Here is a 14,383-nt window from a genome sequence, read left to right as displayed (position 1 = left end):
TCATCATATAAAATACCTTATCCATTTACAAAATTATAGAGACAGAGTGTTTTATTCTCTCTTCTGTGCAAATGTAATTTGGATATGCAAATTTGGATATGTTTAGATAGTATGTAGAAATGTAAATATACATGGTGAAATGTGTAGGAAATTTGTATGTAAAAATAAAAAATCCATGATTTGTGAGATTAGCTGACCATCATCTGATACACCAAAGATAGGATACTAATCCACATACTTCATATTGTCATTGAAAGAGTTCATTTAAAGTAAATAAAAAAACGTATTTAAATTTACACTTTAATTTCAATAGAGAAGGTATTTTATTCCTACTGCATTACTTGTAATTCCATTAATTATAAATCAGTTTAACATTATTTTAATAAAAACTGTAATTCTACATAATGTTTTGGAAGTAATTTTATTTTGGGTGGAGAGGAGGAAGAATAAGTTTATGATATCTTGTGTCATTAATTGCATACCTTGTCAAATTTAGTTTATAAGAGTTGTCTATTTCTTGATTTTGATTTATTTTATGAAGCATTTATTTTGAGTTTGTTTGGAATGATCATGGTAACAGCTGATAAATACATGCAAGTATAAAAGGTGCCTTACTATCACATAAAAAAAATGTTTTGTAATATATTTGATTGTTAGGTTGTGTAATTAATCTTCTTTTTAAGCTGAGGTCTTACATTACAACACTGGAAATAATAAATACCCACAAATTTATTCTTCTTGTGTAAATGTTTTTGCCATGAAATGTTATAAGAAGCTGATATAAATTTTATATCACATCTATAATTAAAAGTCAGGTCTGAATCACCACTGTTGTAATACATGTGTTTGATAAAAAATATGCCTAACAGTAAATAAAAAAAACAAATTTTAACTTTCTATCAATACAGGTATTAATTTTGCATACATTGTTTATGGTTGATTTTGAGATATATTTTGTTTGAGCTAGATTTTTGTCTTCATGTGATATTACATAATTAATATTTGAGTATTCTTTGTTTTTAATTTATAGATATGAGGAAGTCTATGTGCTATAGACAATATCGTGCAATTCATTTAAATGGTCAGTTCATTTGTGAGCATCCGATGATGGCAAATCAAACCAAAATGACTTGTTGCTGTTCAGTGGGTCGAGCTTGGGGTCAACCATGTGAGCCTTGTCCTTCAGAAGGTTCAGGTATTGAAATTATATTTAAATTATATATTGTTAATCTTAAGGAAGTTATCTATCTTTACTCTCTCTTGGTGTACTATAGTGCCAAGAAGAAATATTTCCTATATATCATGAATATTAACTAATCTCCATTTTGGTACTGGTATTTGTGATATACAAGTTCCTGCTGCCTTTATGAACAGTCTTTGTAAGTACAGTTTGTGTATGTTGGTATTTCTTTAGGTTACCTTACGTAATGAATAGCCTTAAGGCTTATAAACATTTTGATATTTTACTTGTTCTGTAAGATTAAGAACTATTGTTCATTAATGATTTGTTTCATTCATACAAAAAATCAGAAGGTCAAAGAAAGCCCTGTTATGCACACTTGTTACAGATGAATATACTTCTTAGGACAGTTTGTAATTTTTATAACTTGTATGATTAAAGTATATGTTACATATTTTAATCACATACTTTGACATTAGCATTATGTTTTACATAAAACTGATTTTCCTGTTATTTCCTTAAAAATTAATTATGCAATAATTTTCTTTTAATTGCAATAAAACTTGATGGAAACAAGTAAAATTTCATAAAGTTTTTTACATAAAAAATTCCACATTTGATGCCAACATTCTAATGCACAATTTGCATTAACATCAAGGTATAGATTACAAATAGATATTTTACGTTACAAGTATGCATAAATCTAACTTGAGTAGTATTTTTAGGCAAGCATTAAAAGTCATCTTACTTTTTTTCTGCAAACTGCCATTTTTTTTTAGCTTCAGAAAAGATATGTTAACTGTTTTAGTAGAGTTATATATAGTACTACAAATTAATCAATATGGCATATAACCTTCACTAACTGTACCATTGCACATATATAGCAAAAAATATTGCTACCTATTTGATGTTTGTTGTTAAGAAGAAGAAGAAAAAAAAGCATTTACACTTATATTTCTCACATGTCTTAATGATAAAATCTGGCCTAAACTTTTTACATGTACATATATCGTGTAACATTTCTTACTTGTAAAAAAAGACTTAGATTGAAAAAGTCTCAAAACTAGTACTTCATGGAATTCTTTTCTAGTGAATATTTTAAACATTTAAATTCACCTAAGCACAAATTTCAGATTGAAGAATAAACTCTTGACATTCTTTACATGGCATTGTTCTTAGATGAGTTTATTCCATGTGTCTTATTTTCATTTAGTTATTGTTTAAATATTATTATTTTGTTGGTTTTTTTTTATTGTTGACTTTTAGTTGTTGCTGTTACATGCTTTGTAGCTGTTTTAATGTTGCTAATGGTAAAATGATACACATAAACATCTTGGAGATTTGAAATTTAAAAAAAACCAAAACAGTATGTTAGATCATTCAGCCAAAAATATTTTGTTGTATTTTTCTAAAATGTAAAGTGATATTTGTGTTTTTAATTCACAAATAATTAAGTTTTTTCATTTTGAATATTTAAGTGAATGAATTACATATATTCTGTTGGATCATGTTGGTCATTCATTTGTACCTTCATTCACTAGTGCATACATAGCCTTTGATATTTTGTTTTGTAAGTCAGTAGCATCATAAAAATTAAAACTTGTATTTATAATTCTTAAGTAACTACATATAGTATGATAAGTAGTTCATTTAAGAAATAATTTTAGTTTTGTATCATACAAAAGTGATAGATAAAAAGTGCTTTAAATTAAATTTTATTTTGTATTGTCAGAGATTATAAAACTAAACAGTATATAAATCTTACTTGGTAGATCTTATATATCAATAACTTATGGAGTTTTTTTAAATATAGTTGTAGCTAACTAAACATATACCAACCAGCAACAGCATATCTTCAAGCAAAATGTAGTGAAACTATATTTCTTCGTGAAAGGATTTTATTCCAATGAGAAAATGAACATGTTTTATATCTTTACAGGATACCTCAGGTACAACAATAAATTTGTGATAGTATCATAACCTGTTGAATCAGGCTTGGCCTTGAAATATTAACACGTGTACCCATTAAGCACTATTTGTTTTATTTGTTAGGAATAAATTGGTGGCAGATCTTGTATGTTAAGAATCTTGTGAATATGTCAACTATTAACTTGCAGTTTTATGCAAAGTGCAGTATACCTTGTTTGAACAAATGGGAGGAAATATCTGTTAGATAGTGTGTGTCTGAAATACATATATTATTAAATTTATGTGGTATGTAAGCATTTTTTAACTCAAGGTTTGAAAATATGTTTCAAGAAAAATGTTAGGCTGTAAGCACTAACTGAAAATTATTCTAATATTTTACTCTAATCTGAATAGAATTATTATCCTTTCTAGAAATATTTTTAACGTAGTATAAACTATTAAGACTGGCTTAGAAGGAGATTCATCTAAGATTGCTATTTCTTAAAAGGTAATGGTAAGAAATAAAATTGAATTTTGTTTGTTGAAAACAGAAGTGATTATTTAATGGAAATCACAAAAGATTGTAATGTAAATATCTGAAACTGTATCCAGTTTTGCAGTAGATGTGAGCAAGTTATTTACTTCTATAAGTATACTTTATCGGTTGAAACTAAAATTGTAATTTTATCCCTTTTTTATTTTCATGTTCTCATTAACAAAATATTTGGAGACAAAATCTCACCTGTGAAAATGTTGTAGTTATTTCACATAAGTAAAATTTTTATTTTGTGTTTGAAATTCTAAAAAGAATGACTATAGGATATACATGTTATATCATATCTCACAGCAAAAAGCTTTAAGTACTAATTGTACTTATGAGTAATTGTTTCTTTAGCCAGATATTGTGTACAGTTATATTGGTATATGTATATATACATATTAGTGAAAATTAATACATTTTGATGAAGTTAAGTAAACGAAGTCACAGGGAAGGACTGCATTAAAAACTGCAAACTCAACCCTCTGACTAATTATATTAGTTTGTTATAACTTAAGAAACAAGCCAAAATAAAAATAAATTAAACATAAAACACTGCATTAATTGAAAAGATCCCAGGGTGTGAACTACAATGTAGAATTATAAAATGTTTCCTAGGTGAGGATACACCATATATTAGTCTTAACCTCCATTTACCAGTCTCACATAAAAAAGAAAAGAGTAGCAATAGATATAGAAATAGAAATTTGGAGAGCAAGATGTGGGTGCTTTACCCCACAATGTCCCACATCTACATCGCACTTCACTGCTTGCAAACAGTTGTGGGAAGGTGACTGCTCTCCAAAGTAAAGAAGAAAAATTAATTATGTGTAAGTATTAGAGTGAAAAGTATTTAGAGCAGGACATGTGAGACATCTTTTTGCCATTACATTTTATAACGTTTGCAGTAACATAATTACTATAATCAACTCACAAGGCATAATTGTAGTTTCACAATATGTCATTGGTTAAGGCTATTCACTCTTCATAAAGACTAAACAATATAATGGAAAATGTGACATAGTCATCAACAAATCACATACATTGAATATATATTTTAGTGAAAATTAATACATTTTGATAAAGTTAAGTCATCTTAACTGTATGGATATATTGTAGTTTGTTTGTTTTTTTAACAACATACAGTGGGATAAAAATACTTTGATTTTATAAATTTCACTTTTACTGAAGGCTTTATAAATATCATAGCTTTCGTACACAATCAGTATGAAACTATTTATTCATAGTAACTCTTAAAAATAAAAACAAAATTGTATATATAATACCTTGATATGATACTAATTATTACATTTGACAAATATTAATGTCCCCCAGTGGAATAACAGTAAGTCTTTATATTTACAATACTAAAATCAGGAGTTTGATTTCCATCAGTGAACACAGCAAGTATCCTGATGTGGCTTTGCTATAAGGAAAGACATATACACTTATATTAGTATTAACTGTAAAGTATACTTACCGTATTAGTTTGTCAAGAAAAGATGACTCTTCAATAGCAATGGCCAGGTGGGTTAAGGTGTTCAACTTGTAATTTGAGTTTGCAGGTTTGAATCCTCATTGCACCAAATATGCTCGCCCTTTCAGCCATGGGGGCATTATAGTGTGACACACAATCCAACTATTCGTTGGTAAAAGAGTAGTCCAAGAGTTGGCAGTGGGTGGTGATAACTAGCTGCCTTCCCTCTAGTCTTACACTGCTAAGTTAGGGATGGTTAGCGCAGATAGCCCTCGTGTAGCTTTGCGTGAAATTCAAAAAACAAACAAACAATAGAAATGTTCAATTAATACCGAATTTGATAAAAATTAAAGAAAGATTTTATAAAACTTTTATGAAGAAAGTAAGAGAGTGTGAGAGATTCTTACATATTTCAGAGGATTATAAGAAATTGTGCAGCACATCTCCAGGAACATACATAAATCCTATGACTGGCACAAAAGATGGTAAGTTCAACAGAAATTTATTTAAGGAGTTTTTTAAAGGTTTATAATTTTTTTATTTTAGACCTTGAATATTTATTTATATTACACATTAACTATTTACAGATCAAAGTTATTTACAGATCAAAATCTTTAACTTCTCAAAAGGTTTAAATCAGGGGTGTGCAACAGGCGGCCCGCGAGCCAAAACCCGGCCCGCCAAGCCATTTAGTGTGGCCCTAGTTGTTGTAATCTAACCATGTGGCCTGATCTGTAATCCAACGCAAATGGAATATTTTTAAAAGCATCGATCCTACGGGATTCCCAGGCTTCGACTCGACAAACTTCTAAAATTATCTTTGCTAGAGAGGAGCAGGCCGAATTCGATTGGTCGGCCTCCTTAGGGCATGAATAGGTGACGTGCACTAGCACTATTGTCTACGACTCAACGTCATGTCCTGAACCTCGCCTTCGCCCGCTGGCGACAATTTTCCCTAACCTCTGCTGTCCGTCATTCATTATTGGTGAAAATTTTATTACCTTTTACAGTTACTACAAGAGATTGAAGGTAAATTGATTATTATTTAGCATATTGTTGTGACTTTACTGAATTTATTAAAATTTTTGCTTTCAGATGCATTTGATTCTATGTACAGTGTGACCTCGTTATTCGCGGGGTTACGTTCTTTACCCTCCCGCGAATAGCGAAAACCGCGAATATTGGACGCAGTTTTAAAACGTATATGTATGCGATTATATACTATATGAAATGCTTCCCAAACACTAATGATACTTATACTCATTGATGCAGTAATAATGTAGCAATATTGCATACTGTTATGTATTTCACTAAATTGTACCGTGCGTTACCGGGCTGTGCTTTGCCGTTTGCGTTGTTGGGAAGCTGAGGCAGTCAGCCAATAGCAGTCAATCTTGTTTGGTGAAGACGACAATTGATAAAACGGCTTGATTGAGTAAATACAACAGAAATCTCTTCGAAAAGCCCTTTCAGTCTCTGTGACCTACAAAAACGCAGTTCGCGCATAACCCGCGAATATGCGGGGCCGCGAATGGCGAACCGCGAATAGGCGAGGTCACACTGTATTTTGCTATTCTCAATTAACTTAAGTACCGGAAAGCTATGATCGGGATGCCAATTTAGAAACATGTGATTCTGTCCATAAGAGGTTCCATGTGTAAATAAATTCTATGTTTTTTCTACTTTGCTATTTTCGTGAGAATAATTTTTGTTTTGATTTCAGGGCTAGTAAAATGTCAGCAGTTAAGAAACGAAAAATTGATGATGAGGGAAGGTTATTCAACAGTGAATGGTGCACAAAATATCTTGTTGTCCCACATAATCAAGGTGTTGTCTGCCTCGTCTGTCAAACTACAATTGCAGTCATGAAAGAGTACAATATTAAGCGACATTACGCAACTAAGCACTCCTCCCAGTTTGATGAAATTGTTGGTCAGGCACGAAAGGACAAAATTGAACATTTAAAACATCCATTGAAAAGCAACAAGGTGTTTTACCACTTTCAAGAAAATTTCAGAACTGGTGACAAAACTGAGTTTTAAGCTTTGTGAATGTATGGCAGAAAAGGGAAAGCCTTTCAGTGATGGAGAATTTATTAAAATTGTTTAACAATATTCACAGAATATGCATGTCCAGAGAAAAAATATTTGGTGGAGCAAACTAGCCTTTCCCGCTTTACTGTCTCATGGGACAAAAGATCTTTCAGAGGACATCAAAGAAACTTTGAAAGAGAGATTGAATTCGTGTGAAGCTTTCAGTCTGGCTTTGGATGAAAGCACTGATATCAATGACACATCCCAACTTGTCATTTTCATCAGAGCTGTTACTGCAGGCTTTGATGTTTTCGAAGAGTTTTTAGATATGGCAAGCCTTTCCTCCACAACCACAGGACAGGATATTTGTGAACAAGTGCTTAAGGTTGTAGAAAAGTTTGAACTGAATCCTTATAAATTATGTGGTGTTACAACAGATGGTGCTCCTTCCATGACAGGTAGGACAAATGGATTCACCAAGAAATTTCTAACTGCAATTGGAGCACAAGGCGTAGTTGTAAGCCATTGCATTATTCACCAAGAGAGCTTGTGCACCAAAGTTCTGGATTTTGCAGAAGTCATGAAAATGTCGTCCAATGCGTAAATTATATTCGAACACGAGGATTAAATCATCAACAATTTAAAACTTTTTTAGATGAGCTGGACAGTGAGTATTCAGATGTTTTGTACTTCTCTGCTGTACGTTGGCTTAGTAGAGCTGCTACTTTGAAGAGATTCTGGAATCTGCGAGAGGAGATTAAGTTCTTCATGGAGAGCAAACATCAGAATGTGGACTTCTTGAGCAATGAGAACTGGCTGAATGACTTAGCATTCCTCACAGACATTACACAGCATCTGTCTGATTTAAACTTAAAACTACAAGGGAAAAGTCAACTTGTGAATAAGTTGTTTGAGCATATTTGTGCTTTTGAGAAGAAATTGGAACTTTTCCAGGTTCAGTTGAGAAGAGCCATATTGACCCATTTTACATGTCTTGCAACCAGGAAACTGGAATTTCCTAATCTGGATTGCACCAAATATGGAACCAGCGTACAAAAGCTGCGTGATGAGTTTGCAAACAGATTTCCAGATTTCAGACAAACTGAAATTAGATTGAAATTGTTCGCTCAACCTTTTGATTTGGCAGTGGAAGACAGTCCTGATGATTGCCAAATGGAACTCATTGAACTGCAGGCTGACATGGACACTAAAAGGAAATTCTCTGAAAACAGTTTGCTAGACTTTTACAAACTCTGTGTGCGTGAAAAGTTTCCCAATTTGTCCCGTCATGCACAAAGAATTGCCCCCCTTTTTGGTAGCACCTACTGCTGTGAGCAATTTTTCTCCAAAATGAAGCTCATCAAAACCAAATGTAGAAGTCAGCTGACTGATGAACATTTGACCAGTCAGTTAAGAGTGGCAACCACTTCTGTCAAAGCTGATATTGACAAGCTCTGCAAGGACTGTAAATTTCAAGTGTCGCACTAAAATGATCACTCATGCAAAAATATAAAATATTATTGCTTGCATTTTGAGAATTTTTTTTAATTTATTGTGCATGTACACGAATAAGCTTGTTTTTTAAGTGGCCCCGCTTGATTGATGAAGTTGGTTATATGGCCCACCGACAAAAAATGTTGCACACCCCTGGTTTAAATTAACAAAACAAATTATATTTTAAACCAAATAATAAATAATTGGTTTAATTTAAACTTTTACTATTGACAGCCTTAACATATTTTTTATAGTCATTTACACTGAGTTCTGAAAATATGAAAAAATGTGAATTTACAAATACACAAACTAAAAGTACAGTCTTTAAACATTAGCATTCAAGCATACAAATCTATTTAAGCAGTATATAAATTAGACACTTAAATATTGGCTGATAATTTTAGACAGTTAAAATGTTTCTGACCCACTTGTTATGATAGTGTAATGCATCATGCTTGTGGTTTTTCTTTTGTACAGATGTAGACGAATGCCAGGGAATGGTATGTCAGAATGGAAACTGTGTGAACACAGTAGGAAGTTTTGAGTGTATTTGTAATCAAGGATACCGCTATGACCCTCTTATGCTCAAGTGTGAAGGTAATTGTTTTATTTTTATTTTTCATTATATCTACTTATACCAAATACAGTCCAGATTTGGAAAATTAGTTACATTTTATATAGAATTTGATATATCTGAACAGATATTAAAATATTCCTTATCTGATTACTTAAAAATATCAAGTATTTGTGTCATTTGTAAGAGAAGTGAATATTAAGCCATACATAGAAGGTCCTCTGGATTACTTGAATTCAGTTTCTGATATTAAAAGTTAATTTTCTATGTGAAATTTAGCATTAAATGTGCATGCATTAACTTTGCTAAAAGTGATTAAAACATTAAATGCATAAGAACAAAACAATGATAATTTAAAGAAGGGTACTTTATTTTTATTTTTTATGCTATGTAGTAGGTCTTTCAGTTTTCAGTATTTATTAATTTTTTCATCTTTTTTTCTTTCCTAGCTCTATGGTTATGGATCTCCTTTCTATGCATGTTAAGCAGTTTCACTGAATTGCATTCAAATTTAATTAAACATCTTTACTATAAGTGTGTATTGATGAAATTAGCATTATACTTTATGTTCTAATTCAATGCTTATATTATCAAAGTTTTAATTGCTTTATTTGAAAATAAACTTTTCTTAAACTCTCAATCTTCATTTTTGTTGCACAAGTATTTACAAATCCTACCTTATAGTCTTTGTTACTTTAATAATCCTTCAAGTACAGTAGGTTCTCTGCCAAGACAGAAACAAGGCTAATTGCTCTATTTACACATCCTTTTTTTAAATTTGTTAAGGTAACTTCTAAGAAAGGATAAATAAATTTCATAAGAACTCTTGACTGAAGTCATGCCTACTTTCTATGTATGGAGTTGTGATTTCACAGATAAATCCACTACTTAAGCTAGATGTTCAATAGAAATAGCTCATTTTGAACTACGATCTCTCAATGATTATTTTAAAATTAGTGCACAAAATTCCTTTAAAAGCCTGTAAAACTACTATTAGCATTTTCCTCCCTTTGTTTTTCATAGCATTGCTTTTCACCTAGAAATATGTTAGTCAGATAGATAGTTAAGTTGTATTTAGTTTGTTTTAAATTTTAGTTGATTATGTGTTATTTATGTTTCAAATGCATGATTGAAAGGTTGAATTCTTTTTTTTTTAATATAAAACAGAATTTGCTTCAGTTCACAAAACTTAGTGTAGTACATGAATATAATAATATTCTTCCAGTGACTAAAGTATTTCTTCCAACAATACTATAGTATTACTCAAAAATACTCACCAACATATGCTGCTGTAAATAATAACACTAAAAGACAAGAAAGGGAAATGAAACATCAAAAATAAATTATATGTGAAAATGTAAAGGCTTGGTATTCAAAGCCTGAGTGCATATGTAATTACAATAAGAAAATATCAAATCTCTAGTTAAAATGCTTATTACTTATTGAAATTATTCATTCTTTGTGTAGAAAATACTTTTAACCTTTGAAAAAATATTACCACTTTTCATAAAAATACATTAAAAATATCAGGGTTACCACATGTATTGTTGAAGTCATATCATACTTCACATAGGCTAGGTCCAGTGGACCTAAACCAGAAAAATATGATTAATTCATGTTTGAATGTTTAAGTATTTTTCCTCTTCTATTTTAATGATGATGTTGATGAACATGCAGAAATAAACAGTAATCTAAATTAAAATACATATTGCAGATATCAGCACTTAGTTTTTAAATGTGCAGTGTGTTAGAGGAAAGTTATAATAATCATTGTAATTAGTTACATATCTGCTTAATTTGTTTTATAACATTAATTATAACAAAGAATATGATATTTTTGTCATTTTAGCATAGCAGCAAGCAGTTGGACTATCACACGAAAGCCATAACAGATATTTGCTTGTGAGTTCATACAGGATTTGCTTAGCATATGCGAGATCCTAAGTTTGAATCCTGTTAGAGAAAAAAAATCAACTTGTATTACCTTAGAAAAACTGGTAGCACTGTGGGATTGTTCCATGATTTTGAGACAAGGCCTGGGGAAAGGCCTTGTTTCTTAAAGAAAAAGAATGTGGTAGTCATCAAAATGTGCTCACTAGAAATTGTTTTATTGTAGCTGATAGGGCATTTTATTTTTGTATCTTGAGTTTAGATCATGTTTTAAGACAGTGAAATAAACTGGAATCTCACCAGCCTAGCTTGAAATATAGGGTACCATAAAAGTATTATCTTGATATTCATAGCTTTTATTTGTCTTTTTTTCTTATATAATACACACTTGGATATACAAAGAAACGTAGCACTTGTATTTCAGTTGCTATACTTTTTGTATATTAGTAAGACAGTAATTTGTGACCACATCTCTTGCAACACTGTGCCATTGCATAGTTTACAATATTTTCCAGGAGCTTGAAAATATGAATTTCTTAATACTGCACCAGCATTGTTTTTGTTTTGGTAGTAATATTTAATTCTGTACTCTTTGCTGTCTTATCAGCATGCTGGTTGTGTATTGGAAAACCTTAAGTGTTTAACTGTGTGTGTACCATTATGTTGAATATCATATGTAAGTCAAACAGTGTGGCACTTTTCAAAACACAAATGTGTAGTAGAATCTTCTTGATCCCAGTGTGTACTCATTAAATATTTACTGTTTTATTTTCTCATGGTGCCAGTTACAACTACCTGAACATCAATTGAACCAATTATAAAAATGTGAGCATATTACAATACATGCATGTTAATTTGATCACTTTTGTTTTGATTATATATATGTAATTGTGCATTCTTATATCAACTAGTAGTTAGTAAATTGTTTTAGGTCCTAATTTTGTAACATTTGTAGAATTTTATGTTGGTAGATATTGATGAATGTTTGGAGAGGATAAACATTTGTCGTGGAAGCTCAAGATGTGTGAATACTCCTGGCAGTTTTACATGTGAATGCCCTGAGGGATATAAGCTTTCTGCAAATAGAAGGGATTGTATTGGTAAGAAGTGCCTGATTTGTAAATTCAGAATGCAGCATTTTGTGTGTATGGAATCAATCAACATAAGCTTCATTCTTTTTTTTTTTTTTAATTGAAAGTTTAAGGACTATGACTAATAAACTTTTATTAGAAATAAGCAATTAGGTATGAATAACAGATGTAGCTGTACATAAAAAGAAAATGAGCCAGGAATAGAATAACAATAGTGCATATCAGAATCCCTTTGGATATCAATATTTAAATTACCACTTACATTATTTATGAACTAGCAGGGATGCTGCTATACAGGCAGATGTTTATGCTAGTAATTTATAATCATAGTATTCATACCTCATTCAAAAATATTTTTAAAAAGTGAACATTTTCTAAAAAATGATTTTTTCTGGGAAGTACTGCATTGGAAAAATGTTCAAATTGTGCTCTTTAGTCATAAGCAACTCATTTCATCAAAATGGTTCAATGTACTGAGCTCAAAATTTTAATAAGTTTTACTAATATAAACTGTAATGTTTTTATATATTAAAAGTGGGAAAAATGATAATTTTTTAGGAACTCCAGTTTCTCAGTACTACATTTAAAAATTACGTCAACAAAGACACAATCAAATCCTCATACATTTGTAGGGAAAGTTGTGTTCTTGCTGTGAGGAGAGTACATTTATTTAAAATTGTGTTCTATTATAAAGAAATTGTTGTTGCACATATTACAGTTATTTTTCTAACTGTCTGAATCTTGAGTACCCAAAGAGTGAAATATTTTATGAATTTTTAATTGTAGTGCAATTAAAAAAATAGTGCAAGAGTTTTGTTAACATACATAGATACTGATATACATGTTATGCAATACATTATACTAAGAAGATTTGAAAGGTGTGGCAGATCATAACTCAATTCAGGATAATTTTTTTTATAATTTGCACATTTTACAAAATCACTTAAAACAGTAAAAGAAATGTTAAATAAATTGTTTTATTTTTTATGCTAATTATTAAGATTTTTTTATCACTGTAACATGTCTTATTCAAGTTTAATAAAACATTACATTTCCTGCAATTGCAAAAATTGTTTATGAAATGTTAGCTTTAAATTTTTGTTAAATTCAACTTTCAGGGTGGCCATGAACTTTGAAAAATCAGGAAATATATAATGAGGTTAAAAGGTCAAAGAATATTGAAAAAGTTTCCCAAAATCTGGAAACGTTACAGAAAATTGTGGCTTCCCTCATTTTCTCTTTATCTCAGGACCTATATGCATATACAAATTATAATGTAGGTTAGCTTTGCAACTGTTTGGTGTATTTTAATATAACCTTAATCGGTCATTCCATTTTATCTGATGAAAATTATTTAATTCATTGTATTTGAAGATAGATCAGATATTTTGTAAATAAAATTGCAACATTTTATTGTTTACCTTCAAATTACAGTGTCCTTGTGTGAAGATCTTTTTCTGTTGCATCATTGTTGGCTGAATTTAAGTATGGTCCACCTTATTACTGTCTGTAACCAGACAAGAAGCTTCTGTTAATTAGGTAGGATTATGAGGAAAAGTTGAAATAATAGTGTACAATTATGGAATTTTTGCTGGAAAAATATGACCACCTTCACTTTAATGATAGTTATTACTTTCCTAATTATTAAACACCTGGCTCATATCACAGGTTATTCTTTCACTTTAAAGCAGGGTGAGCTGTTCTTACTAGGAGTTTTCAAGTGAAGTACTAAAAAAAACATGAGTGTAGGTATGTTTTCTTCAGTTAATGTATTTTTGTGGGAACATTTGTTTATGCTTGTTTTTGTATTAGGTAACTGTGATAATTTATCATTTGTAAGTATTTGTGGATATTTTACACTTAGGATTAGAAAAATTACTTATTTTCATGCTTAATTCTGTTCTTAATAATGTAACTAAAATAATGTGAGTGTACTATATACCATTCTAGACATTGATGAATGCTTGGAAATAGAAGGATTTTGTACAAATGGAGTCTGCTCTAACCTTCAAGGAAGCTATCGATGTAGTTGTAACATTGGTTACAAACCTTCTCCTAATGGCGACCAGTGTGTGGGTAAGTAACAGGCTATACATAAGATAACACATAAGTTTGAAAGCATATTCTGAAACCACAGGTCACAATATTTTCATTTAATTATCTCTCTTTCATCACTACAGGATTTCCAGATCTTAGCC

General features: G+C 30.6%; 1 protein-coding gene and 1 long non-coding RNA gene across 3 annotated transcripts in view; one reads left to right on the top strand and one right to left on the bottom strand.

Annotated features, from left to right (window-relative positions):
• The window catches only part of LOC143258496 (uncharacterized), a 32,671-nt gene extending 27,160 nt beyond the window's left edge, over positions 1-5,511 (bottom strand). Inside the window, exon 1 of the long non-coding RNA XR_013032320.1 lies at positions 5,107-5,511. This is a non-coding gene — a long non-coding RNA (uncharacterized LOC143258496). The remainder of the gene's footprint in view (positions 1-5,106) is intronic.
• Positions 1-14,383, top strand: part of LOC143258492 (fibrillin-1-like) — a 213,894-nt gene that overhangs the window by 141,638 nt on the left and 57,873 nt on the right. For both annotated transcript variants that reach the window (XM_076517540.1, XM_076517542.1), the window contains 5 exons: positions 1,031-1,195; positions 5,520-5,588; positions 9,108-9,227; positions 12,066-12,194; positions 14,136-14,261. In XM_076517540.1, coding sequence (XP_076373655.1) covers positions 1,031-1,195; positions 5,520-5,588; positions 9,108-9,227; positions 12,066-12,194; positions 14,136-14,261 — 609 coding nt within the window. The remainder of the gene's footprint in view (positions 1-1,030; positions 1,196-5,519; positions 5,589-9,107; positions 9,228-12,065; positions 12,195-14,135; positions 14,262-14,383) is intronic.

Source organism: Tachypleus tridentatus, chromosome 8 (genome assembly GCF_004210375.1).
Source record: "Tachypleus tridentatus isolate NWPU-2018 chromosome 8, ASM421037v1, whole genome shotgun sequence".
Classification (NCBI taxonomy): domain Eukaryota; kingdom Metazoa; phylum Arthropoda; class Merostomata; order Xiphosura; family Limulidae; genus Tachypleus; species Tachypleus tridentatus.
Note: the sequence above shows the minus strand (reverse complement) of the source record. Positions and strands in the feature narration are given on the sequence as shown.